This window comes from Triturus cristatus, chromosome 8 (assembly GCF_964204655.1).
Source record: "Triturus cristatus chromosome 8, aTriCri1.1, whole genome shotgun sequence".
Classification (NCBI taxonomy): domain Eukaryota; kingdom Metazoa; phylum Chordata; class Amphibia; order Caudata; family Salamandridae; genus Triturus; species Triturus cristatus.
In genome coordinates this window covers 921113550-921138045 of record NC_140591.1, presented here as the reverse complement: position 1 = coordinate 921138045, position 24496 = coordinate 921113550, and the positions used below count along the sequence as shown (strand labels likewise).

At 50.8% G+C, this 24496-nt stretch overlaps 1 protein-coding gene across 4 annotated transcripts in view; it reads right to left on the bottom strand.

The window, feature by feature from the left end:
• The window catches only part of CRYBG3 (crystallin beta-gamma domain containing 3), a 1479538-nt gene that overhangs the window by 941130 nt on the left and 513912 nt on the right, over nucleotides 1-24496 (bottom strand). For 3 of the 4 annotated variants that reach the window (XM_085622435.1, XM_085622436.1, XM_085622438.1), the window contains exons 7-8: nucleotides 10601-10748; nucleotides 1818-1954 (exon numbers count right to left, since the gene is read on the bottom strand). The exons of the other annotated variant lie outside the window; for it this stretch is intronic. In XM_085622435.1, the coding sequence (XP_085478561.1) occupies nucleotides 1818-1954; nucleotides 10601-10748 (285 nt within the window). The remainder of the gene's footprint in view (nucleotides 1-1817; nucleotides 1955-10600; nucleotides 10749-24496) is intronic. 4 annotated transcript variants of the gene reach the window in all.

Below are 24496 nucleotides of genomic sequence, written 5' to 3'. Positions count from 1 at the left end.
CCATCCCAACAGAACTCCCCCCTCCCTGCACCCCTGCATGAGCCCAGTCAGCCCCCCCAAAGTGCAGTGTGCCTGTCGCCCCATAGAGAAAGACTAACTAGTACCCCAGAGGAGGAGGGAAGCCCCCAACAGACCCCGTACGACCTCCATAGGAGGGGAACATACACGATCGAGAAATGGTAAAGAAGTATTGTCCCGAGCAGGGTCTATTATTCACCCCTTAATTCTGATCCGGCAGGCCCTCTCCACCGCCCGCACCCCCCCCCCACCCCCCCGGCCCCGATCATCAGGCAGAGTGTCCAACCAGTCCCCAGCCGCCTCGGGTCGATCAAAGAAGTGTGTGCGACCTTCCACCTCCACCCTTAGCTTAGCTGGAAAGAGCATTGAGTACTTTAGGTTCAGGTCCCGCAGGCGACGTTTAACACCGAGAAAACTCAGTCTCTGCTTTTGGACCGCCGGAGTAAAGTCTGGGTAGAAACGCACATCCATGTTGTCAAGCTTGACCGGTCCCTGTTGCCTGGAGGTCTGCAGGATAGCGTCCCTGTCCCGAAAGTTAAAAACCCGGGCAATGAGAGGCCGCGGCGGGGCACCGGCCTTCGGCCTGCCCCCAGGGACCCGGTGAGCACGCTCCACCGCAAAAAGCTTACTCAGGCCCCGGGGCTGCAGATGGGTAAGGATTAGATCTTCCACAAAAAGGTCGGCGGCCTCCGCCTCTCGTCCCTCCGGCACCCCCACAATACGAACATTATTCCTCCTGGCACGACCCTCAGAATCCTCCAGTCGCCGGTCCATCAGGGCGCTCGCCCGGCCAAGCCGGCGCACCTCCTTTTGGAGGGCCGCCACATCTGTCTCGAGGCCCGTTGTGGTGTGGGTCAGGGAATCGACCCGGTCATTCGTCTTAGACAGGTCGGCCCTCACCAGGCTCACATCCACAAGGACCGAGTCTATTTTTTGCGCTAGGGTGTCGAAGCGCTGGTCCACCGAGGCCTTCATCTCCGCGATGGCGCCCATGACGTCCCGGAGGGTCAGGTCCACCGGCTGGGCAGGCGTCTCCGTCAGGCCCGCCGGGGACGTGCGCGATGTCTCCGGAGATCCCTTCTGGAGAGTGTAGCGGTCCATACTGTTGGATTGGTGCGCCGGGCCACGGCGGGTCGTCTTCACCTTCGCCCGGTCGCCATCTTGTTTGGTGGACATGCTTGCTCTCCCACCGTCGTGCCAATCTCCTCAAAAGGGCCGATAAACCCGTTCACGGGGTCCGGGGGGGGGAGGGCGGCCACCGCACCGCAGGACGACCCACAGCTGGCGGGTCAGCAGGGCACCTGGACAAGACCACACCACCGCACCCCGCTTCGCGACCCTACCTCGCTGGAGGCGAGGAGGGCGCAAAAGTGAAAGTGAAAGCGCGGGGTACGCGAGTCGGCCAGCCGTGCCCGCCGCTGTTGTTCACTTTGTCCCCGGATCGCCCCACTACTCCAATCCGGGGGGCCGGCGCGGGGCTGCCGCAACCTTCGATCGGCGCTCCCGCCGGTGTTCGGGGTCAGATTCGAACACGGAAAACGGGTGGCGCCTCAGCTCGGGTTCACCGACACAGTCCCCTCAAAAAGGACAGGATATAGCCAGGATTAATTCAGGAGGTCGCGGAGGTCCTCGGGAGCCTCGCACCTACGCGGCCATCTTGGTTGCGCGCTAGGCTCCTCCCTCGGGGTATACCTTCTTAACACTTTAACTGCCTACGGAAGCATAGGAGAACAAAGGAGTACATAGGTAAACTATTAAAACATGAAGTTATATTAATAATTTAAAGCATCACCACTTACGCTCCTGACTTTACGATTATAGAAGTTGGAATGTCAGCAGTGTGTTCTTGTAGATTGGCAATTTCACTGTGAAGGCATGGTGGCAAAGTTGTAGCAGTACACTTGGGAAACATTTCTAACTCTGGAATGACACCATCCTAAAAAAAAAACAGGTTAAAAAGTAAAAAATGCTGATTACAACATTCAGGAAAATACATCTATTTATCCTATGGTCTATAATACATTTTGGCTTATATTTTAGTCATAACCACCAAAAGCAGTAGACAATTTGAGTCAAACCCAACGATGCCACAAATCGTTTAAAGACCATAAGCTCAGTCAGAGATCTCTGCAGTGACAAATATAAATTCTGTTACATGTATACCACAAACACAACACCCATGAAGGTACTGGACGACCATCTGCCCGTTACTGAGGACAGTGACACCTACTTCCACAAAAGCTTTGATACACAGTCTTAAGATTCTGCTTTACATGCCTTCAAATGTTGTCTGCAATTTCCAGTCTCTGCGCGGAAGTGCTTGGACCATTCATCTCCGGAAACTGAGTAATAAACTCATACATAGATGGTACCTAGTTATTGTACCAGAGGCTATAATCTCTGGAACACATGGGTAAGCTCATAACCTTCTTTCTGAACATAGATAAGGAGATGGCTCTCTCATCTTTGAAACTTAAATTAAGTCTAATTTAACTTCTGCTACAACCAAGCTTATCTTCTTCACACACTCACCGGGTGGTGGTAAAAAAAAACAAAGTAAAACAAAAAGTATCCTCAAAGTGTGCCCAAAGTAAAACTACAACACTTCAACAAGGGGTCATAAAATGAAAGCATTGGGCAAACTTCTGCAGAAAAACAGTGGTGCTCAAAATGGGCAACTTATTTTGATGCCGAGTACATATTTTTATAATCGTCCTTTATGGTAAGAGGTAAGCACTTTCGGAAGAAAAGAGGGCCTTGTGTGAAGAACTACTTTGTCCGGACGAACAGCAACAAAAGGAGGTTTGGAAGACAGAGCCTGAAGCTCGCTCACTCTGCCAGCAGAGGTGATGGCGACAAGGAAAGCGGTCTTCAGAGTAAGGCGTCTGATAGGACAGTTATGTAGCAGCTCAAAGGGAGCACATAAAAGGAATGTCAAGACAAGATACAAGTCCCACTGGGGCATTCTGAAAGGAGAAGGAGGGAAGAGAGGAGGAATGCCCTTTAGAAATCTATTTACAATAGGGGACTTGAAAAGAGAAGGCTGATCAGGAAGGCGAAGAAAGGCAGATATGACCGAAAGGTAGCTTTTAAGAGTGCCCAGGGCCTGCTGTGCCAAAGAAAGTATATACAAGATAACCTCAAAAAAGGGGCAGAAAGGGGATCCACAGCTTTTGCTGTGCACCATGCCACAAACTTGATCCATCTGCAGGCGTATACCGTCTTAGTGGAGGGACGCCTTGCTGCCAAGATGACATTACAGGCTTCAGGAAGAAGGTCAAAAGCTGTCAACTGTTGCTGCTCAATCTCCACGCAAGGAGGTAGAAGCTGGACAGGTTCGGGTGAAGGACCCTCCCCTGCTGCTGTGACAGAAGATCCTCCCTAAGAGGCAGTCTGATTGGTGGATCGTTGGCCTTACTCAAGAGCTCGGGGTACCAAACACTTCGTGCCCAGTCCGGAGCCACAAGAATGACTTTGAAGTGGTTGCGCTTGATCTTCTTCAGCACTCTGGGTAGAAGTGGTACAGGCATAAAGGTGCCAGGAGGCCGCAGTTCCACTCGTGACGAAAAGCGTTGCTGAGCGAGTGCCGCCTTGGAAATTCCGACATGCAGAACTGCTGACATTGCGCGTTCTCTTTGGTGGCAAACAGATCTAACAAAGACACTCCTTGCTGCTGAAAGAGGCCTTGCACCACCTCCAAGTGAAGACGCCATTCGTGATCCATCATGCACCGGCGGCTGAGTTTGTCCCCCCTAGTGCCAGGTGTTGAACCACCAGGGATATGTTCTGATGTTCCAGCCATGTCCAAAGGCAAAGAGCTTCTTTACATAAGGTCCACGACCCCACCCCACCCCGTTTGTTGCAGTACCACATGGAGGTGGTGTTGTCTGTGAACACCTGCACGACTCTTCCTTTGAAAGAAGGAAGGAAGGAATGCCTTCAGATCAAGACGGATCGCCCGGAGCTCCAACAGGTTGATGTGGAGACCGGACTCCGCTGGAGACCAGAGACCTCCGATTTCCACCTCTCCCAGGTGGCCGCCCATCCCATAAGTGACTCATCTGTCACTACTGTCAGGGGGAGGGAGAGGGATCTGCCTCTGACCGAATCCTGGTTCTTGAGTCACCACTGCAATTGATGTGCAGTCCCTTCAGAGACATGGACGATGTTGGATAGATTCCCCTGATGCTGCACCCACTGGAACTTCAGGCCCCTCTGCAGAGCCTGCATATGCCATGATCCGCCAACAGGATGCAGGAGGCCATGAGGCCCAGCAGCCTCAGGGTCATTCTCACCGAAATCTGGGATAGAGGCTAAAACATCGGTATCATAACCTGGATATCCCGGACTCGCTGCTCGGGAGGATAAGCCCTAAACTGCACTGTATCCAGAATTGCTCCGATGAAAAGGAGCTTCTGAGAGGAATCAGGTGTCAGATTCCAGTACGTTGATAGTGAACCCCAGCGAATGCAGGAGGTCCGCTGTCGTCTGGAGGTGGGAGACGACAGCCTGGGGCGAGCCCGCCTTTAACAGCGAGTCGTCGAGATAGAGGATGACTGGGACCCCTGATCTGCGCAGATGAGCTGCGACCACCACCATCACATTTGTGAACACCTGAGGGGAGCTGATAAGGCCAAAATGGAGCACTGTAAAGTTTAAATGTTTATGGCCTATCGTGAACCGTAGGTAACGCCTGTGGGATGGCAGGACGGGCATATGGAAATATGCATCCTGCAAATCCAACCCTACCATCCAGTCTCCAGGGTTAAGAGCAGACAGGACCGGAGCCAACGTGAGCATCTTGAACTTCTCCTTCCGGAGGAAGTGGTTGAGGGCCCTGAGGTCTAAGATAGGATGCAGACCTTTGTCCTTCTTGGGGACCATAAAGTATTGGGAATAACAACCACGACCTACTGCTGGCACAGGGTCCCTTTCGATATCTCCCTTGGCCAAGACAGCTACAACTTCCTGGCGGAGAAGGACCAAATGATCCTTCGACATGCGATTAAAGGATGGTGGCATGGAGGGAGGGGTAGTCTTGAAGGGGAGGGAGTAGCTCCTTAGGACTATCTGCAAAACCCACCTGTCTAATGTGATCTTTTGCCAGTAGGGGGATGATGGTGAATCCTGCCACCCACTGGCCTCTGGTGGCTCTGAAAGGTCAGACTAGGAGGGCTTGGAGGCTGCTGCAGGAGGGTTATGGGTGGACTGGCCCGCCTGCTGGCCCCCAAACCCGCGTCGCTGGGTCCCACGTCTGCGGCCATGCAGTGGCTGGGTAGGTTGCGTGGGCCGGTGGCTGGAATGTGTCGAGCATGTCGGGGCACCCCTTCCATAGACGCGAAAGGCAGACTGTGTGGGGCGAGGGGTTGCTGCAAGACCCAAGGATCTGGCTGAAGCCCTAGAATCCTTGAAGCGCTCGAGCGCCGAGTCTGCTTTGTCACCAAAAAGACAATGGCCATCAAAGGACATGTCCAGTAAGGTGGATTGGACATCCCCAGAGAAACCAGACGTCCTTAACCAGGCGTTGTGCCACAAGGTTTCTAACGAGGAAACCGTCTGCCCAGAGAGTCGGCGTTATCCAGCCCACATCTGATGGTGAACTTAGCTGCGTCTCTACCCTCTGCCACTGTGCGGGTGAGAATGGCCCATGCCTCCTCCAGGCACCGTGGCAGCACTTGCGCAACTGTATCCTACACCGTATGGGTATAACTGCCCAAGAGGCACGCGGTGTTCACCGACCGCAGCGCTAAGCAGCTGGCGGAAGATAACATCTTCCCAAGGTGGTCCAGCTTCTTGGATTCCCTATCTAGGGGAGCAGTAGGGAAAGCGCCCTAAGGGGACGAGGCTTGGACCACCAAGCTCTAGGGGCTGGGATGTTGGGAGAGGAAAAGTGGGTCGCCCGGGACCAGGCTTTGGCGTTGGGCAATCATCCTGTCCACAGGAGCCCCTGTGCTGGGCTTGGACCAAGTGCCCAGAAGGAAGTCAGTGAGGGCTTCATTCAAAGGCAGAAGGGGCCCGAAGAGGCCACAGCCGGTGAAGCACCTCCGTCAGGTGGTTATTCTTGACAGCCACTGTAGGAAGCACAAGACCCAAGGCCTCAGCCACCCTACACAACACCACTGAATAATAAGCTCCCTCCTCCGTAGCCATGGTAGGGGGTGAGGGCATGCCAAGGTCTTAGGAGGTATTCAAAGCACTGGCATCACCCAGGTCCTCTCACCAGTCTTCAAGCTGGTCAGCCAAAGGGTCCACAGACCCCTCCCAGTCCTCCTCCCCCTCCTCTGGTTGCCAATCAGGGTGGAAAGGAACACCAAGAATGAACAGGGGTACGAAAATACCCATCAGCGCCGGTACAGACGTCGATCGACATCGGTCTGGCGCTGTGTCTGAGTCGGGGGCATCGTCACTGGAATTGGTACCGTGAGGTCGACCCGCGTCGAACCGGATCCAAACCTGGATCCTCCGGGGCCCTCTAGTACCAGGACCAGGGCAGTCGGCATCGAAGGCCCAGGGACCCCAGCCAAGTCCGCAGGGCCCAAAATGTGCCAGGGTAGTCGGGCTGTCCAAAGACGCCATGACGCACTTCATAAAAAGCTTGAAGCTGGGCATGGGATGCTCAGGCTCTGAGAAAGGGAGGGCTGAGCGGAGCCATCCCAGACGCCGGCGCCGGAGAGCAACGACACTCCGGTTGCTTCATGGCGTCAGCGGATGGACAGGGAGAAGAGCAATGGTGCTTATTCGCCTTCTTCTTGTGCTTCGACTTACCCGAACGGTGCGAAGAATTGAAAGACGAATGGTGATGGTTGCTCCGCGATCGGTCCCGAGACCTTCCTCTTGACCAGGACCTCAAGCGACACGGCGCAGACTGCTGGGCCTCCAAAAGCTTTCGGGACCGCTCCCGCAAAGACTTCGGGTTCATGGCCCGACAGTCGGAGCACAACTTCGGGTCGTGGTTGCACTTCAGGCACCAGAGGCACACGAGGTGCGGATCCGTGGACAGGATTTTCAAAGCTTGTAGCCGGTCTGACAATGGGACGTCCCTTGTGCTACCATGAGTCGAAAACTCAAAAAAGGCATCGACAAAAGTCGAAAAAGGTTAGTCAAAAAGTGACTAAGGGGCAAGCTCTCTACAGATCTGTGCTAGGATGGCGCAGAAAAAGAAAGAACTGACATCAGCGTGCAGGGACAGCATCTAAGTAGAAACCGCGACGTCATCCTGGCCAACACGATGCCGACAACGGACGTGGACTCAACCGACGTGCAGGGGTTCTGCTAAGAGAAAAATTCTCACAATCCAATCTGACGTCTTGAGGTGATTCTAAGTTAAAGACTCTATAACTAATGGTCTTCACATATACATTTCATGTATTTATTTTTTTTGTATCAATTCTCTTTTGTTTTTTCCATAAAAATAAAATATGTTTCACAGACATTTAACATTAACAATAATTATCACTGTGTCAGTCTTTACCAAGCAATATCTCCCTTTATGTGCCCTTGGCCTAAACGAAACCCTCACTTAACCTATCTTAGCAACACCATCTCCACTGGAAATCACTGCCTAAGTGACAGCCAAAGAAATAAACTGCTACCTTGTTCTAATGGTGCGTGATTTTACACCAAATGATGTTAAAACTTCTTCTTTTCAATCTCTACGTGTTGATACTTGTAGGAAAATGAGTTTTCTGTTGCAGTACCTCCCCCCATCTTGCCCCCTTTTTAGCTACTGGATGCTGGTTTGGAATTCTGACAGTGCACTGAGACCTGTCAAATAGACCTCAGTGCCAGTGCTCTTTCCTTAATAAAAGGAGTTGTCTGATTGTTTCACACTTGGCCAAGGACTTTAGCACCTCTGTGAGTCCCTAGTAAAGAGTACCCCCGGAACCTAGGGCATGGGTGCTAAAGAGGGTCTCTATGGGATGCAACATATCTTATCCCACCCTAAGGGACCCACACACAAATTCCACACAAACTGCCATTGCAGACCGAGTGAAAACATGACAAGGCACACTCCTGTCTGCCATGCCAAACTCACTGCCTTTAATATATGTAAGTCATCCCTACAGCAGGACTTTGAGCACAAAGGCAGGGTGCATTATATTTTATGTGAGGACATATCTTCATAAGATATTGCAAGTGAACAGGGAAGCATCTTACGGTATGTAGTGGACACTGGTCAAAACAGGTTTACTAGCTACACAATGGCTTTCCTGAAATATATTGTATTTGTTATCAAACTCCTTGTCTTAATAATTCTGTACTGATGCCAGTACTAGATTTATTTTGACTTGCACTCAGAGGGCACCTTAGCAGTGCCCCCTAGAGCTTACTAGTCTAATGGTGTGCTAGCTGACTGACTCTTTAAGCCTGTCACCACAGACGGGTTTCTGACCCCCTGCAGGTAAAAGCCCACGCCCTCAGGAGGTCAAGAACAATGCCTGCTCTGGCAGGTGTTACCACCTTCTACAGTATGAAGGCTAGTGAATTAGCATGTCAAGGTCAGAGGCTTCAAAGGCGTCTGCCGCCTTTGATATGCAAACCCAGCTTTCCCCAGCCTTTGAGAATGCCATCCCCTTCCCTGAGGCCCATGTGGCACCACGACAGGCAGGAATTTATATAGTCTGGAAGCGTGTCGCACTGCCAGGCTGGACACACCTCTACGGTGGGCAGCCTGAAGTGAACACGAAACAAAGGATTCCACCATCTTGTGTGTTGTGAAATTAGGAACTCTGGGACAGGTTGATGCCCACTTCCAATCGCAAGTGGTCATCTAGGGGGTGCAGTGACCCAGGGGGTAAGTAGCCCAGTGGTTACTACCCTTCACTCCCCTTAAGGCCCCTAAATTGAGTATTTATGTAGCACCCTGAAACTAGGAAATCAGATTCATCAGCCTGAAGAAGAAAGAAGGACAAAGAGCCCACGACGCAAGAACTGAGGACTTCACCACAACTTGATGCAAAACCCTGACTTGCTGCTGGACCTCGACAATTGCATGGATATGGCTCACCGAGAAAGCGGTGTCACCTCCCAAAGCTGTGTAGGCCCACAACTTCAGCTAGCCAGCAACATCTCCCCTGGAGCAGCGGAGCTACTTTACTGCATCTGCAGGCACAGCTTGAAAAGCTCTGTCCTGTTGGCTATCGGGCCCATCAAAGGAGCAACGAGCCAGGAGAAGATTGCTTGGAACCCAAGAGGTCAGCACTGCCACTTCACCGAAGTCCCAAGACTCTGATCATTCCCGGAAGCCCCCTGCCCCTTTACCCGAGGTACCGGCACCCTTGTAGCGAGCAAGGCATGTTGGTGGTCCAATCCGGACTCCAACAACACAGAGACAGACCTACCACCAAGGGACATTAGTATCCTCAAGGCCAGCATCGAGAGTGGCCCTGCTACCCTGTTTTCCCCTCTCCTTCAGATCACCAACACAGGGAGTTTGCCTCTGACCACAGCGACCCAACACCAAAAAGCACCTCTGCACCCGAGCCCCATAGCCCAGGTCCAAGTGAATTGACAGTGGCAACTAGGTCCAGAGTCCCTTTAGAATTGAGCCACACCTTGGATTTGGCCGGACTGGTAACTCAGTCCCCACCAGTAGCCTCTTTCTCAAGAAAACCGAGAACCGCGAGAGCCTCTCGCAGCACGACCCCGCCGGACAAAGCACCACTGCTAACGAGTCCCCCAGCCCGAGTACTAGCGAACCGACGGTGTCCCTGAATGCCAGAAACCCTCGAGACCTGGGTCACCCCTGTGGGTTCAACCGGACTGGCCCCCTAGTCCCTGCTTGCAGCCTCTACTCATCAGGACCATTTCCCATTGACTTGAACAGGGCACTTGATGCTGAAACGCATCTCAGTACCCGGAAGCCCAAGAGCCGACCAAGGTGACCTGTTGGTGCGGTCTTGGACTTTGCCCCTACTTACCTAAAGTCCAGAAGAACAGTCGTGCAAGTCATGGAAAAGGGACCGTATGCAGTATATGTTTTCTCTGATACGATAACATTAGTTACAAAGCTGCAAATACAAGCGTATTTTTGTATGTTTAAAAAAATAACTCAAAAAGTACTTATTTGAATACGATCTTGTTGTCTAAATTCATATAAAAAATATTTTATTTTTATAAATTGGTGTCGAATTTCCTTCATGAATATGTGTCCCTCCTACTGACTGTGTGTGCACTAAATGGTTAACACGATCCTCTGATATGCCTAAATTATTCGCCCACACTACCACAAAAGAGAGTATTTGGGATTATTATTATAGCCACTGTAAACCATTAAGGGTCGCCTGGACTATCTGCACAGTGTATCTCATTTTGGTGCACTGTATAGAGACCCAGTTTCCTTCAATACTGATACTGTTTTTTGTATTTTTTACTATAGACTACGTAACACCTTTCTTTTCAATTCAAAATGATCAAAACGTTTAAGATGAAGAACCCCGTGTGCTCTTTCCAACCTTTTATAAACATGCTTTTTTGTGTGGGTTTCAATTGGTTAATATTAGTATATCAGTACATAAAGCAGGACATTTTCATTCAGAATGACACAATGAATAAGATGTCTCTGAAGAAGGCTTAGACGTACCTTCACCAGTCGCTGGATAGAGCCAATGGTGACAATTTTGGAACGGAGTTCAACATTTTTCAGGTCCCAAGGATTGTTCAATATCGTTTCTCCTTCTTCTAGCACGTGGGTTCGACCTTGGAAGGAGGGTTTCTCATGCAAAACCCAACTAAAGTTTAAAAACAAAACAAAAAACAATCCTTAAAACAAAAAATTCCTGCTATCATATTTTACTCAAGTCAAGGAGGTACGGTCAGTGCCCATTCAAAACAGTCTGAAAATATTATCATGGTTTCTTTAATTCTGCCCAATACCTCATGTTTCCATTTCCACACCTTCTAAACCAAATTAATTTCTGGCCAGGGGTTTCAGACATAAAAAGGAATGTAGTATACTTTTTATATTTTCCTTGTATTCAGTAAAACCTTTAAGATTAAAAACATGCAATAATACAACTACTCTATAAACCTAAACAAACGATAACATTTTCAATAGTCCACAAGCTCTCGAATGGTGGCGGTACACGAAGAGCGCATATTGATCTTGAATACTCGCCAAACACATGCATACTTCTAGGACGAAAAATATGAATTCCAATGTATTTTATAGAATACATGCAACATAAAAGTAGATGTTAAAATTAATTCAGAATTGTTTACAAAGTTTGCCATTAGAGAAGATGTGTGGGACATAGCATGCATTCAACAATTCGACTGCAGTGTAAGAGTTTCATTATTCATATTTTTCTGCAAGTTCACAAACCATAGTTTTTACCATTGGATGCTATTAGTCAGCTTTATTTCTCAGACAACATACATAATTAAAATTCCCACAATTCAGCAGAAAAGTAGCTTTTGAAATTATATCCGATTGAGAAATTGAGGCAGTCGCTGGTAGCAATCTGGGGCAAATATCTGGGTAGGAAGGAGTGAACTTTTTGACGCCATCATTTTTAGGTGTGATTTTGTTACTCTCATATTCTGTCAGTGTCCCTTTCCAAACAATTAATTGGATTGGCACTCCTCTGCTTGCCCCTTTAAACAAGGTTTGTCAATGCCCTTTGGCAATGCAGTTTAGCAGCAGCAAAATGCTGTGCAACATAAGAGAAAAAAGCATAAAAAATACGGTATGATGAAACGCCTGCATTATTTTGTCTGCGTGTGCATGCATGCATGATGTTATGGGCATGCATGATGGCACCCTTATTTGTATATTTACCGATTTCAGCTGGATAGGTACATTAGACAAAGATATAAAATAGCACAAAAGTGTTTTTAAGGAAGAGTGGCTGGCCGCAATTTAATGCCTGATGCTCTCCCCCTCCCCCCCCCCCCCCCCCCCCCCCCCCAAAAAAAAAGCTGCAAATGGTGACGCAACAGGAGTGGGCTGTGAAAAGCAGCATTCAAGTGAGAACAACAAAGGAGGTGGGTGGACAAGCACAAGAGTAAGAAGGCAATACAGAGCATGAGGGTAAGGCAGAGCAGAGGTGGGTAGGGCAGAGGCGCATGAGGGAGGGAGCTGGAAAACACATGCACTCTTAAGGAATGCTCAAAGAAAAAAAGTCGTTTCATAAAAGTTAGGAGTGGAAAGGCAGCAGGCAGCCAATCAGAGAGATTGTAAGGACCGATGCTCCTTGGGAGGGGCAAACACAAATTAGACAAGCTGGGACAAGGAAAGCCATCAAACAAGCAAGCAAACGAGTGATAATAAAATCAACCAATTGTAAGCAATAGGTACCTGTACGTTATTGGTAATCCCAGAACAGGTCTTTTGTAATCAGGCAGCTTGTGGTGTCTGGTGGGCTCAGACTAAAAACAGTTTAAACCACACTTTGCCCAGGGAGGACCACAGACTACCATCTTTTCCTTATGATCCCCCAGAGCATCTACCAACACTCCAAACACTGGTGAAGTAAGTAATGCAGTCTATTTGTATTACTTACACAGTTCACAAATTCAATCAGGATATACTCAAGACATAACCACTACAGCTGGCAATCTATATCACTGAATGAAACAACTGCCACTGATATCTGCGGTGGCTTGACATAACTACATGTAAAAACAAACCTAACTAACGATAATAATTACCTTGTCAGTAAGGGAACTTTTGTATTTTATCTGGAGATTTGGTAAAGCACTGCTAATCACCACGCGGTGGCCTCAGATTGCTTTGGGGTCCCTGTGCATATAAGAGGGAGCAGCAATTAGTGCTTTAGTACAACTTGAGGTGGGGAACCAGACAATCATCCAGCAGCAACGGACAGCACCTGGCGATCGCTCACAGTCAAGCAAGCCTGGGTGATTTGCTAAAATTGTGGTATGAAGTAGTAGAGGAAAACGGGTCTTTGTTATCATTATACGTTTATGCCTTGTCAATCCAGGATAAAACAGGCAGATCCACGTACCTCTTTTGATAATTTAAATAACACTTAGTTCGTAAGAGCAGTGCAAGAGAAAAAAAAAACATTGAACCACATTTTCGGACCCTGCTTCACCAATTTTCAAGGAATATTAAAAGACAAAACTGGTCAGGCTGCCCTTTTGTAAAGATCTACGAGGAACCTTTACCTAGGAAGTAGTCAACCATTCGTGGACTGAGCACATGGAAGCTTCCTATGTTACAACTTGCAGGCCATGGAGATTTCACTGTGAACTCCTAAATCCCTACCTTTGTTTCAAACATTCTCTTTCGAAAACAGTACATTGTACCTCTCAGTACCGTTAAACAGCAATCTTCCCCAAGCATTCAACGCATTCATCTCATTCCTATTACACGGACTAGCTAACTCGGCCCTCCTACACTTGTCTTCCCCGCCCCACCCCTCCCGTCTATACCCTGGGAAGAGAGTGGTGGTGGGGGGGGCGGGGGGGGGGGGGGGGGGGGGAGGAGATGGAAGGCAGTAGAAAATCAGCACGAACTCAAATCCTAAACCAAAACTCAGGTCATAAACCACAATCAACAAGCCTCTATATCCACATCAGAAAGCACTACTAAGGCTAATGTAGGCATTACCACTAAATGTGCATCCAGCATATGAATAATATAGAAAAGGAAAACAAACAATAGTCATTAGAAATTATAAATATAATTATAAATATTTAAATAGTCATTATAAATTAGTCATTAAAAATTATAAATATAATTATAAATATTTAAATAGTCATTATAAATTAGTGCCTTCAAGAAGGACTCTGCAGGAGAAGTTGAATAAGTTGTCTGCCTTCCTGATTTTTGCAGTGTGCCATAGAGATGCTAAGAATTTCAGCTGGAGAACCTTCCCTTTAATAATGTAGTGTAACTGATTTTTTCTTTGCTGCTTAGCTATATCTGGGACGCTAAGACGACTCTCCCATGCAGGGTGACATTCTTTCTATAGCTGGCTTAGCACTTAAGCTCTCTTTTGGTAGGGCTAGATAGTTCTGTTAACACCATGTGTTTGGAGTTGGAGAAACCTTTAAGCTTTACCTGCAGTTAACCATGTTAAGGGCCCATCAGAAAGAACCTATGCCTTGAAGAACCTCTCAGTAATTTGCCTAAGGGCATGCCCAGTAGAATCGGTCATGGAAACCGCTAGGAGGCAGATATTAGCAGCTCTCAAGCAGCCCTTTAAATACTCTAATTGCATTTCATGCATACCACAGCAGGGATTACACAGGCCATAAACTCTTTTTGATACTTATTAATAATTTCCAGCTCAGCAACGAAATTCAGCAGATATGAGATTTGTTTCACTATTGAATGGGATTTCTTTATTTATCAATGGTTTTCATAATGTTGCAAGGTTCACACAGGCAGGTCAAGATAAGGAAGTTACTCTCTCCAGGGCTCAAACATCCTTCCTCATCTCCAGACTCCGGTCCCTCATATTCCCTTTCACCTTCTTGGCTTTCCTTTTGATGTACCTCGAGGTCATGGAGGCTCCACTCGCCATGCACTCTTTCAAGAACACCACAGGTATCCTCATGTGAGGTATCAGCCCAGGCAGTAAACGTGCAGTATAAGTCATCCAAACCCACAGGACTGTATGCACCACATGCTCCTCAGAACTACTCCTCGTCTTCTCATGTGCCACACAGCCTCAGGAACACAGGGTATGTACAGAGAGCAGCTCTGGCTGGCTGCCACCTTTTGGGGGTGTCATGCCAACTGTTTCCCACTGGAAAGGTCTTCGGTTGAGCCGTGGCAGCACTGTCACCAGCTACCAGGGTCCCTGGTTCCCATTAAAGTCTATCAAGTGGCACTATTTTGAGTTCTGTCTTTGGCAGCTAAGCACGTCTGAGAGTATGAGCAGTCGGGGGGGGGGGGGGTCTGCAATTGCCACAAAGACCTATCGGAGAAAGCAGGGAGGACATCTGCAGCTCAAGGTGCCCCCTGCAACATCACCACAACACTCCAGGCCCCAAGGAATAGGGCTGCACCAGAGCTCAGGAGAAGGTCAACTGCTCCAAAGCCTGGCAAGACCTACCCTTACAAACCTCCATCTAGACAATAGTCTCATGCTCTACCTAGTAAATCTGAAATTTACAAACAACCACCTGTCACTTTGAGAGAAGAAAGCTTCTCATCTAAGAACGGTTCTTATCTTCTGAGATGAGAGAGGTTGCAAGACTGCTGAAACTCTTTGGCCCCAAAAAGCCGGAGATGAACTGCGTTACGTCTGTTGTCAGCAGGAAGAGCTACATGAGAAAACCCTGTGCCAAGTTAGATAGAATCAGCAACCGATGTACTGAATCTCTTTTTGAAACTCAGCCTGGAATCAATATATCGTTATAATGCAGCCTAGGTCTCTAGCAATGCAGCATGCGTCTTGGAAAAGGGATAGTGAAAGGTTAACCTCTGGCAACTTGAATATCACTGCCACCTGAAGGATACAAAGAAATCAAACATTATCAGAGGATTAGAACAAGCAGGCAACCAATTTAAAGGCTACCTATAAGTGGCCACACACCTTATCACACTATTCATGTCCTTGCTAAGGTGGACTCATGATGCATTAGTTCCAAAGGGTGCATTTCAAATAGTCTCCAGATATGACTAAGGTTTAAAACAATTTCTGGCACTTGTCAATGAGGTGTAGCTTGAGGTATAGCTGTAGGCCCGTGGCATATGGCTGGGATCGGTGAGCACAAAACCCACTGCAATGCAGCCAGAGTGATCATCAATAGCAGACATTACTTCAAGCATTCCTTACATCACTCTGTTGCTGCTGTCCTCGTCATGAAAAGAGGGCATCTTTGTGGTGGATCAACATCAGAAGGCCGGCGCTTTTAACAAAGATATTTAGTTATCTTAATATGTTGGCGTTCAGAAGTGGAACAAATTAAATGAGCCTATATTTGATACTTTTCCAGTACATAGCCCCGATCTAAAAATGATCTAGGAACTACTGTGAGAGAAATTAAAGGTGCGGGAGACATTACAGAGAAATCAGAGACAATGATGAATGACCAAAAACATTAAGAGACTTTGTCATATCCCCTGCCAAGATCAGGGTCTGGATCTATTGCAGAAACTCCAGGCTGCAGATTATTGATCTTAACAGAAAGCAAACTACGCAGTGGTTTCCCACCTTGATAACGTCAATGGGGTCAAGTATATGCCCGATGTGACCCAATTCACTTGCTGATCAATAGACAGATGGCACAACTGCCAAAGCGGAGCTGCTGAATTCTTGAACAAAAATGCTGTTTTACAGGATGCCACAAGTGCATTAAACTCCAGTACAGATGGAGTACATGTCTCTAGGACATCTCTGCCTCCAGGAAAGGCCAAGTGTCAGTAATATGATCCTGCTTTTCTTTAACCCCTATAGCCTTTGTGATTGCACTTCCTCCACTAAACCTATCAGTTCAAAATGTGACTATCCTCAATGTTTTTTTTTTTTTTTTTTTTAAAAACCTTTATTCGTATAAATCAGATACACAGCTATTCAGCCGACAACCCGGAGGTTCGGCAGCTCCTCAATCAACACGTGTAGTCATCTAGAGCTCTCATACAGGATAAAAACAAAGGTTCCAATTTTTTAAAAAAGAACACAACAAGCAAGGCAGTATACATCATAAGTTCGCGTCAGTTCCCAGCGAGGGGGCAGCCCCATTTCCAACATCAGATCAAGCCACCGATTGAGAGGAGGAGGGAGAAGCAGAGGCGCTAACATTCTAGCAGAGGTGCACCAGAAATACCCAAGTCGGACGCGAGGCTAGGGGGAAAGTTGCTCCTCTAGTGGTTCAGTGGCAGGAGGCAAACATATGTACCCCCTATACTGGTTCCAACCTCCCCATACCTTATGCCATTTCTTGGGCCTCCCCCGCGCACCATACACCGTTTTCTCCCGGAACATGCACCAGTCCATGTTGTCCTTCCAAGCAGCCAGGGTGGGAGGGCTAGGGGATCCCCACAATCTTGCAATATCTCGCTTAGCCACCATATTACCTAGGGTCACCCATTGAGTCTGCGCCGCATCGTAGTCTGTAGGACCCCACACATTCAAAAGACAGCGCCGCGCCTCTGGGTGCAATACAATGCCCGTGACATCCTGCATCACAACGTGAATCCGCTTCCATAGTTCCGCAATCACACCACACTCCCATATAATGTGCAGAAAGGTGCCCACCATCCCGCAGCCCCTCTTACACAGCCCATCCTCGGAAAAACCCATATGGACCAATCGGGGCCCAGTGACAGACTCTGTGGAGTATCTTAAGCTGGACAAGCCGCAACCTGGCGGGGATTGCGACCTCCTTAGGAGAGGAGACCGCGTACTGCCAATCCTCATCATCCAGCTCAAGGCCATCTCTAGTCCACTGGTCCCGCACCCCCAGGAGGAGATCGGTCCGAACGTTCACAAGCTTTTTGTAAATTAGGGAGATTGTGCTCTCCGGCATATGGCCGTCCAGGATCCGGTCCTCCAAAGGAGAGGACTCAGGCACCTTTTCCCCCTCGACGAGGACCGACTGCAGCGCGTGGCGCACCTGCGCATACCGGAAGTATTCCGTGCCCTCAAGCGCATATTCCGACCGCAGCTCATCGAACGACTTAATCCGCCCCTTGGTCAGCATGTCCCCCACCCTGTAGATGCCAATCAGATCCCATTTGTCGAATCCCTTAGAGTGCCAGAGGTTCCCCAACATGTCCGAGTCATACAGCGGAGTGGCGAGGGTGAGCCTATCCTTCCATCCCAGGGAACTCGTGACTGTCTTCCACACGTGCACCGCCACCCCGGTCGGCCCTGTGAGGGACCCAGCCGGTGGCTTTGAATAAAGTGCTCTATAATAGCCACCACCCCGCAGCAACCACCGGTCCATAGCAAAGCCAGGGCCAAGCGCCGGACCGTAGACTCCATGATTGATCGCGCTCAGTTGGGAGGCCCAATAGTATCTTCGGATGTCGGGAAGCGCGATACCCCCGTCGTACCAAGGGAGAGTTAATTTTGCTATCGCTATACGCGGGCGGCCGTCCCACAGCAGCGAACGCTGCAGACTCTCAACCTCCCGAAAGTAGCTGGCCGGAACCAGCTCCTGGGTGTTCTGCAGGGCATAGAGAAAACGGGGAAGAGACATCATTTTGAATAGTACCGCACGGCCAAGGAGGGAAAGCGGCAGTCGCCGCCAGCCCGCCACGTCCCGCCGCAGGCGCGCCAACGGAGGGAGCAGGTTCCTCTCATACCGTACCGTTGGGTCGGCAGAGATATAAATCCCAAGATACAGGAAACCCTCCCGGGCAATCTGGATCGGGCAATTCCGCGGGGGAACCGGGACGTCCCCACACAGGGCATACAGATATGACTTACCCCAATTAATGGTTAGCCCCGAGTTCCTCCCGAAGGAAGTCAATATGTCGCAGACAACTATAAGGGACTTCCGGGGTGAAGTAAGATAGAGCAGAATATCGTCGGCATAGAGGGAAATGCGGTCTTTGTGATCAGGGGACCATCGAATCCCCCTCACATCTGGGTGCCATCGTATCCAGGCCGCCAGCGGCTCAAGGGCGAGAGCGAACAACAGCGGCGATAGAGGACAACCCTGCCTGGTACCCCTCCCCAGGTCGAAGGGACGGGACGCCCTACCGTTAACTGCGACTTTGGCGAGAGGTCCTTCGTATAATAGCCTTACCCAGCCCACAAATCCGGGCCCGAAGCCAAATTTCGCAAGCGCAGCCCACAGATATGCCCACTCCACCGTGTCAAATGCCATCGTTGCGTCGAGCGCAGCCACCATGGCCGGCTCCCGCATCGTCCCCACCCTTGCGATCACTCCGTGGATGCGCCTAAGATTCAACGCGGTATTGCGATGCGGGGTGAAGCCAGATTGGTAAGGGTGGATCAGATCCCCGACCACCCTGACCAGCCGGCTTGCGAGGATTTTGGCAAGGATCTTCGGCTCAGCATTAAGGAGCGAGATCGGCCTGTATGAGCTGCACCGGTTCCTGGGCTTGCCATCTTTATGGATGACCACGATCGTTGCCAGGCGCTGGTCAAGTGGGAGGCAACCCATCTCCCGCGCCTCCACAAACATAGCACGCAAATGCGGAGCGATCTTGTCCGGTCGGAGTTTGTAAAGCTCAATTGGCAGGCCATTCGGACCCGAGGCCTTGCCCGGACGCAAAGAGCGGATAGCCCCCGCAATCTCGTCGACTGTGATGTCGCCATCAAGATCGTCTCTGTCTATGTCGGAGAGGCAAGGCAGGGCGAGATCGCGCAGGAGCTCACATGAATCCTCCACTGGCCTGTCAGACACGGAGGTATAGACCGTGTGGAAATAATCCGCAAAGCACTGGACTATGCCGTCCGGCTCCGTGACCATGACGCCATCCTCCGTCACAAGATCCGGCACAACACGATTGGCCCGCTCCTTTTTATCTAGCCACGCGATCAGTTTCCCGGCCTTGTCCCCGACGTCGTACAGACGGCCCCGCTGTTCCCTACTCAGGGCTTTGGCCGCATCCGTCACGAGGGCCCTGTACTCCGATTGTTTAAGGCTCAACTTGTGCAGCGCCTCCGCCGTGACCTCCCCTTCAAGAGCCAACTCTAGATCCGCGATCTCCGCCTCTAGCTGGGCGACCTCCGCGTCTCTCCGACGCTTGGCCGCTGTTATCAAGGAGAGGGCCTCACCCCTAATCACTGTTTTGAACGCTTCCCACAAGGACACCGCCGACGTGACCGAACCAAGGTTTTCTTGAAAATAACGGTCGACCGCCTTCAGTACCGCACTACGAGTCGCAGGGTCCCTGAAATACCACGGGTTAATTGGGGCCACCCCACCTCCCACTCCTCTGCCAACATCCATACAGATCCACACCGGGGAATGGTCGGAAATACCTCGTGCCATGTGCCTGGCCTCAGAGACGAAGGAGGCGTGCGCAGCTAGGGTAAGGACATAATCAATTCTGGAGAGACTGCCATGCGCCCCTGAGTGGAAAGTATATTGTCGTTGTGTGGGATGCAACAGTCTCCAACAATCAACCAGCCCAAGGGTATCTATAAAATCAGGAAGCCACTTCTGAGCCCCCCCCGAACTCCTCTGCGGGTGTCCGTCGAGCAGGCCAGAGCCAACCGCATTGAAGTCGCCACCCACCACCAACAGTCCCTCTGGGAGATCCAACAATGTCCTCTCTAAGTCCGCTAGTGTAGAGGGCTGCAATGCAGGGGGGACATAAACCGACACCAGGACCAGGGTCCTGCCCTCCCACCGCCCCGCTACTGCCGCAAAGCGTCCCCTATCGTCAACGGTAGTGGAGTCAACCTCGAATGACAGAGAGGACCTGACTAGTATTCCCGCCCCTCTAGAACCCGAGGAAAACCCGGAATGTGCAACAAATTTATAGCCTTTACGATTAAGTGCATAGCACGTGTTACCAATCAAGTGCGTCTCTTGCAATAAGACAATATCAGGGGTACAGCGCTTCAGAAATTGCAGAACAATCCCACGCTTAATACGATCCCCCAAGCCGTTTACATTCCAACTGAGTATCTTTAGGCCCCTACCCCCCATCCCAACATGTAAGGAGACCACCACCCCCCGCGTGGAACCAGACCCGAATCACGGAAGCTTGCATCTTTACGCCTTGCATAACAAAAAACAACAACAACCCCAACAACAACCCACATCCACCCCCCACCCTGCACCCCTGCGTAAGCTCTAAAGTGCCCCCCAACTTGCAGTGTGCCTGTCGCCCCTTAATACTACTAATCTACGAAAAGAACCCCAGAGGAGGAAAAGGCTCCCCTACTGCCCCCGCTGCCCCCCGGATTATCAACCTCCCGGAGGAACCGGAGTCCTAGTACTTAAGTCCTGGCTCAGTGTTCATCCCCACCACCGTCTGCGCCACCGGAGCGTTCAACGCCAGTCCGTCTTGGGGCAATGTGTCCAGCCAGTCTCCGACCATGTCAGGAGACTCAAAAAAGAAAGTCCGCTCTTCGAACACCACCCGCAACCTGGCCGGGAAGAGCATGGAGTATTTTAGTCCCATCTCACGTAGTCTTCTCTTGACCGCCAGGAAGCCTTGCCGTTGCTTCTGCACCATCTGGGTAAAGTCCGGATAGAAACTTACAGTAGTGTTCTGGAATGGCAGCGGGCCGGCCACCCGCGATGCTTGCAGAATAGCATCTCGGTCCCTGAAGTTAAAAATCCTGGCGACAATCGGCCTCGGAGGGGCCCCCACCTTGGGCCTCCCGCCAGGGACTCTGTGGGCTCGTTCGACAGCAAAGAACTTACTGAGGCCTTTGGGCGCCAGATGGTTCACCACCAGGTCCTCCACGAACAGGTCAACCGACTGCTCCTCCGAATTTTCCGGGACCCCAATGATGCGCACGTTATTGCGCCTTGCACGGCCTTCGAACTCTTCCAACCGTCGGGCGAAGTGATCATTTGCCATCCGCAGGGTACGGACTTCCTGCTGAAGGCCGGAGACGTCGCCCAGGAGGCCGGCAGTCTTGAGGTCCAAGGACTGAACCCGCTCATTAGTTTTCCCCAGGTCAGCCCGAACCAGATTGACGTCAATCGATATGGCGTCCACTTTATGTGCCAGGGTCTCAAATTGTTGCCCAATCGAGGACTTCATCCCTTCGATGGCCCCCATAATATCTTGCAGGGTCAGTTCTGTGGGGGGAGGTGTCGCGTCCTTCGAGGCTTCCAGTATCGGGCCTGATCCGCCCGGAGACCCCTTCTGGTGGGCATAACGGTCCATGTTGTTAGTCTGGGTGTAGCTGCCCCGCCTGGTACTCTTGGGCTTCTGTTTGTCGGCGTCCGATTTGGTCGACATCGCAATCTGCCGTGTAGACACTCTCCTTGCCCATACAGAGTAGTCAACCATGCGACCAGTGGCTGGCACTACGCACTCCCCGTCCCGGGCGCTGTGGAGACTGGAAGGCGAAAGTGAAAGTGAAAGTAGAAACACCGTCCCTCCGCCGACTCGTCCCCAGCCCGGCCGCTGTTGTTCAATTAGTGCACGGGCACTGTGCCAACGCAAGGCCCGGGCACCGTGCGGGGAGTAGGCCACAAACTTCCAGGCAGTACAACTTCGGTCTCCGGTGGACGATTTCGATCCGGACAGCGGCTCTCGCCTCAGCAACAGCTCCCCTCCAATATTCCGGGCATCAAAAGCAGGATAATAGACAGGATAGCTGCCGGAGGGAGCGAGGGTCTCGGGAGCTCTAGGCTCACGCGGCCATCTTGATCGCGCGCTAAGCTCCTCCCCCTCCTCAATGTTTTTGAATGTGCACAAACCCTTCAATAGAGATGTTAGGTGAGACGTTGCAATCTTAAGTCTCTACCATTTGCACTAAACAAGCCAATTGTGTTTACAAATGACCAAATCGTTTTTTTTTTTTAAATAACACTTTTTAATAGTTTTGCAGTCAACTTCTCAAGCACATGTAGGCACAACATTGTTACACAACACATTCTTTTAAGATCTAGATCAAACACCGCAAAGACTAGGTATTGCCAGTTGTTTGACCTGTCAGCCATAAGGTGGTCTTACCCCGCATGTTCTCCCTTTCTGCCTCAGTTTTTACCGCCATTTTTTTTGTTGGACATAGGACTCTGGGCACCTTACCGCTGCTGAACAGTGCTGAGGTGCAGGTTCTCTCTCCTAACAATATGGTTGCCATAGGCCCCTGCTACTGCGGAGTGGCCACTGTCCTATCTGCACGCTAGTAGTTGGGATCAGGCTGGGACATAATGCTACTGTAACCCTGAGCGTCCCGCCTCTTGTCACCAGAGAAGCCACCACTGAGTCCCCAGAGCCTTCTAGAATTTTCCCACCCCCCAGGCTGGCGCCAGAACTTGCCGCCTTTTTGTAGGGTCACCTGGAGTAGGAGTAGGAGTAAGGGAGGGAAAACCTGACAGTCAGTTGGTGCACTACTGGGCCTGGGGACCCTCCACTGGAGTATAGGCTGCTGAGCCAGGGGGAAGCTACACTGCTGAGGCCGACTGAGCTTAGGCCCGGCTGTCCCCAAGATAGCTGAGTGATCCTGCTAGCCTGCTGACCTTGCCCAGTGTGAGGGGAACCCAGGGTGCCAACTCCAGAGTGTCTGCCCGAGACTACCATCCTTCCTCCCACTGCTACTAACTTCTGCCACTAATGCCTCTCATCTACTGCCAGCGCTGAGGGAAGAAGCGCTGTGAACCTAACCCCTGGATCTCCCTAACTAGCGCTGTGATCCCTGAGTGCTGAGGAACCTGCGAGCGCTGCTGCGGCTGGGAACAACCAGGTAAAGCGCTGTATCTCCCAATCGCTGGATTCCCAACATTTGCCACCTTCTGCTAACGCTGTGCCAACTAAGCCCTGCCCTTCAGGAACTTGCCATATCCTGCGAGCGCTGTGCTGAGGCGCTGCGGGGTGCCCAGGATCTGACTGTGCTGCCATTGCGCCGGGGGTTGCCCCTCGCACGCTAAGGCTGTGCCCCCTCTGCGCTAAGACAAGGAGCGCTGGTTGCCCAAGATCACCGCCGCTGCCCAGGTATCTGTATGCAAGGACTTTGTCCTTGAGAAGATCGCGTTGCCCTGAGTCACCGCCGCGGCCCCAGGGCTGCCCAAGAAGAAGATTGCGTGTCCTGTAAGCCGCGCTCCCATTGGTTCCTGTGCCCTGGGCAGATTAAGGAGCCCGCCCGGGCCTCGCAGAGAGCCGCGCTGCGGAAAGCGGCACCCTGACTGACCCGGACTGGGTCTTCCGGCAGTGAGGGCGGAGAGAGAGAGAGCCCGCCTCCCCCAGATCCAGCCCCGAGGTTCGGAGTGGGCTGATTGGGAAGGAAGCGGCCTGCGCCTGTCAGGGCCGGAGCAGCGGTGAGGCCCACATTCCTACACGAGACAGAGCGGTGAGTGCGGGAGACCTGGGGCCTATGTCTGCGCGGGGGCCCGGCCCCAGTGCTTCAGGGGATCTTGGGGGCTCGAACGAACACTCGCCTAAGCCCAGACACACGCGACCACTGTCTGGGGGACTGCCCCTACCAAAGGAACCCTGCCTGCATGGCCTCTCTACCCGGGGAATGTTACATGCCCGGAGTCTACCATTGAGACCTGGAGGTTGTACTAGACTGGGCCTCAATTCCTGTGTTCCCCCCAAAGGGAGCCTGGCTGGCTGAACTGAATAGGTGGAAGGGGGCGCAGTATTGATTTAGCATATATGCTGCAGGAGATAAGTTGAATGTTTTGATGCCACACCTGCATAGGACCTGTTGTCTTTAATCAAATAGGGGCATAAGAAATGTTGCCTATATTGACCGTGAATACAAGAAATGTTACTTTTAATGAGCATGTGTAATAGAAGTGTTACCGGTAGAGACCTGATGTTATAGAAACTGTCTATCCTGTCTAAAGTGAGAACCTTGCGTTACCTACCTTGACCAGAAGTAGATAAAGATACTTGCTTTTGCCAATGAACCTGGAGTGGTGTCTTTTTATTGCGTGCGCTTTA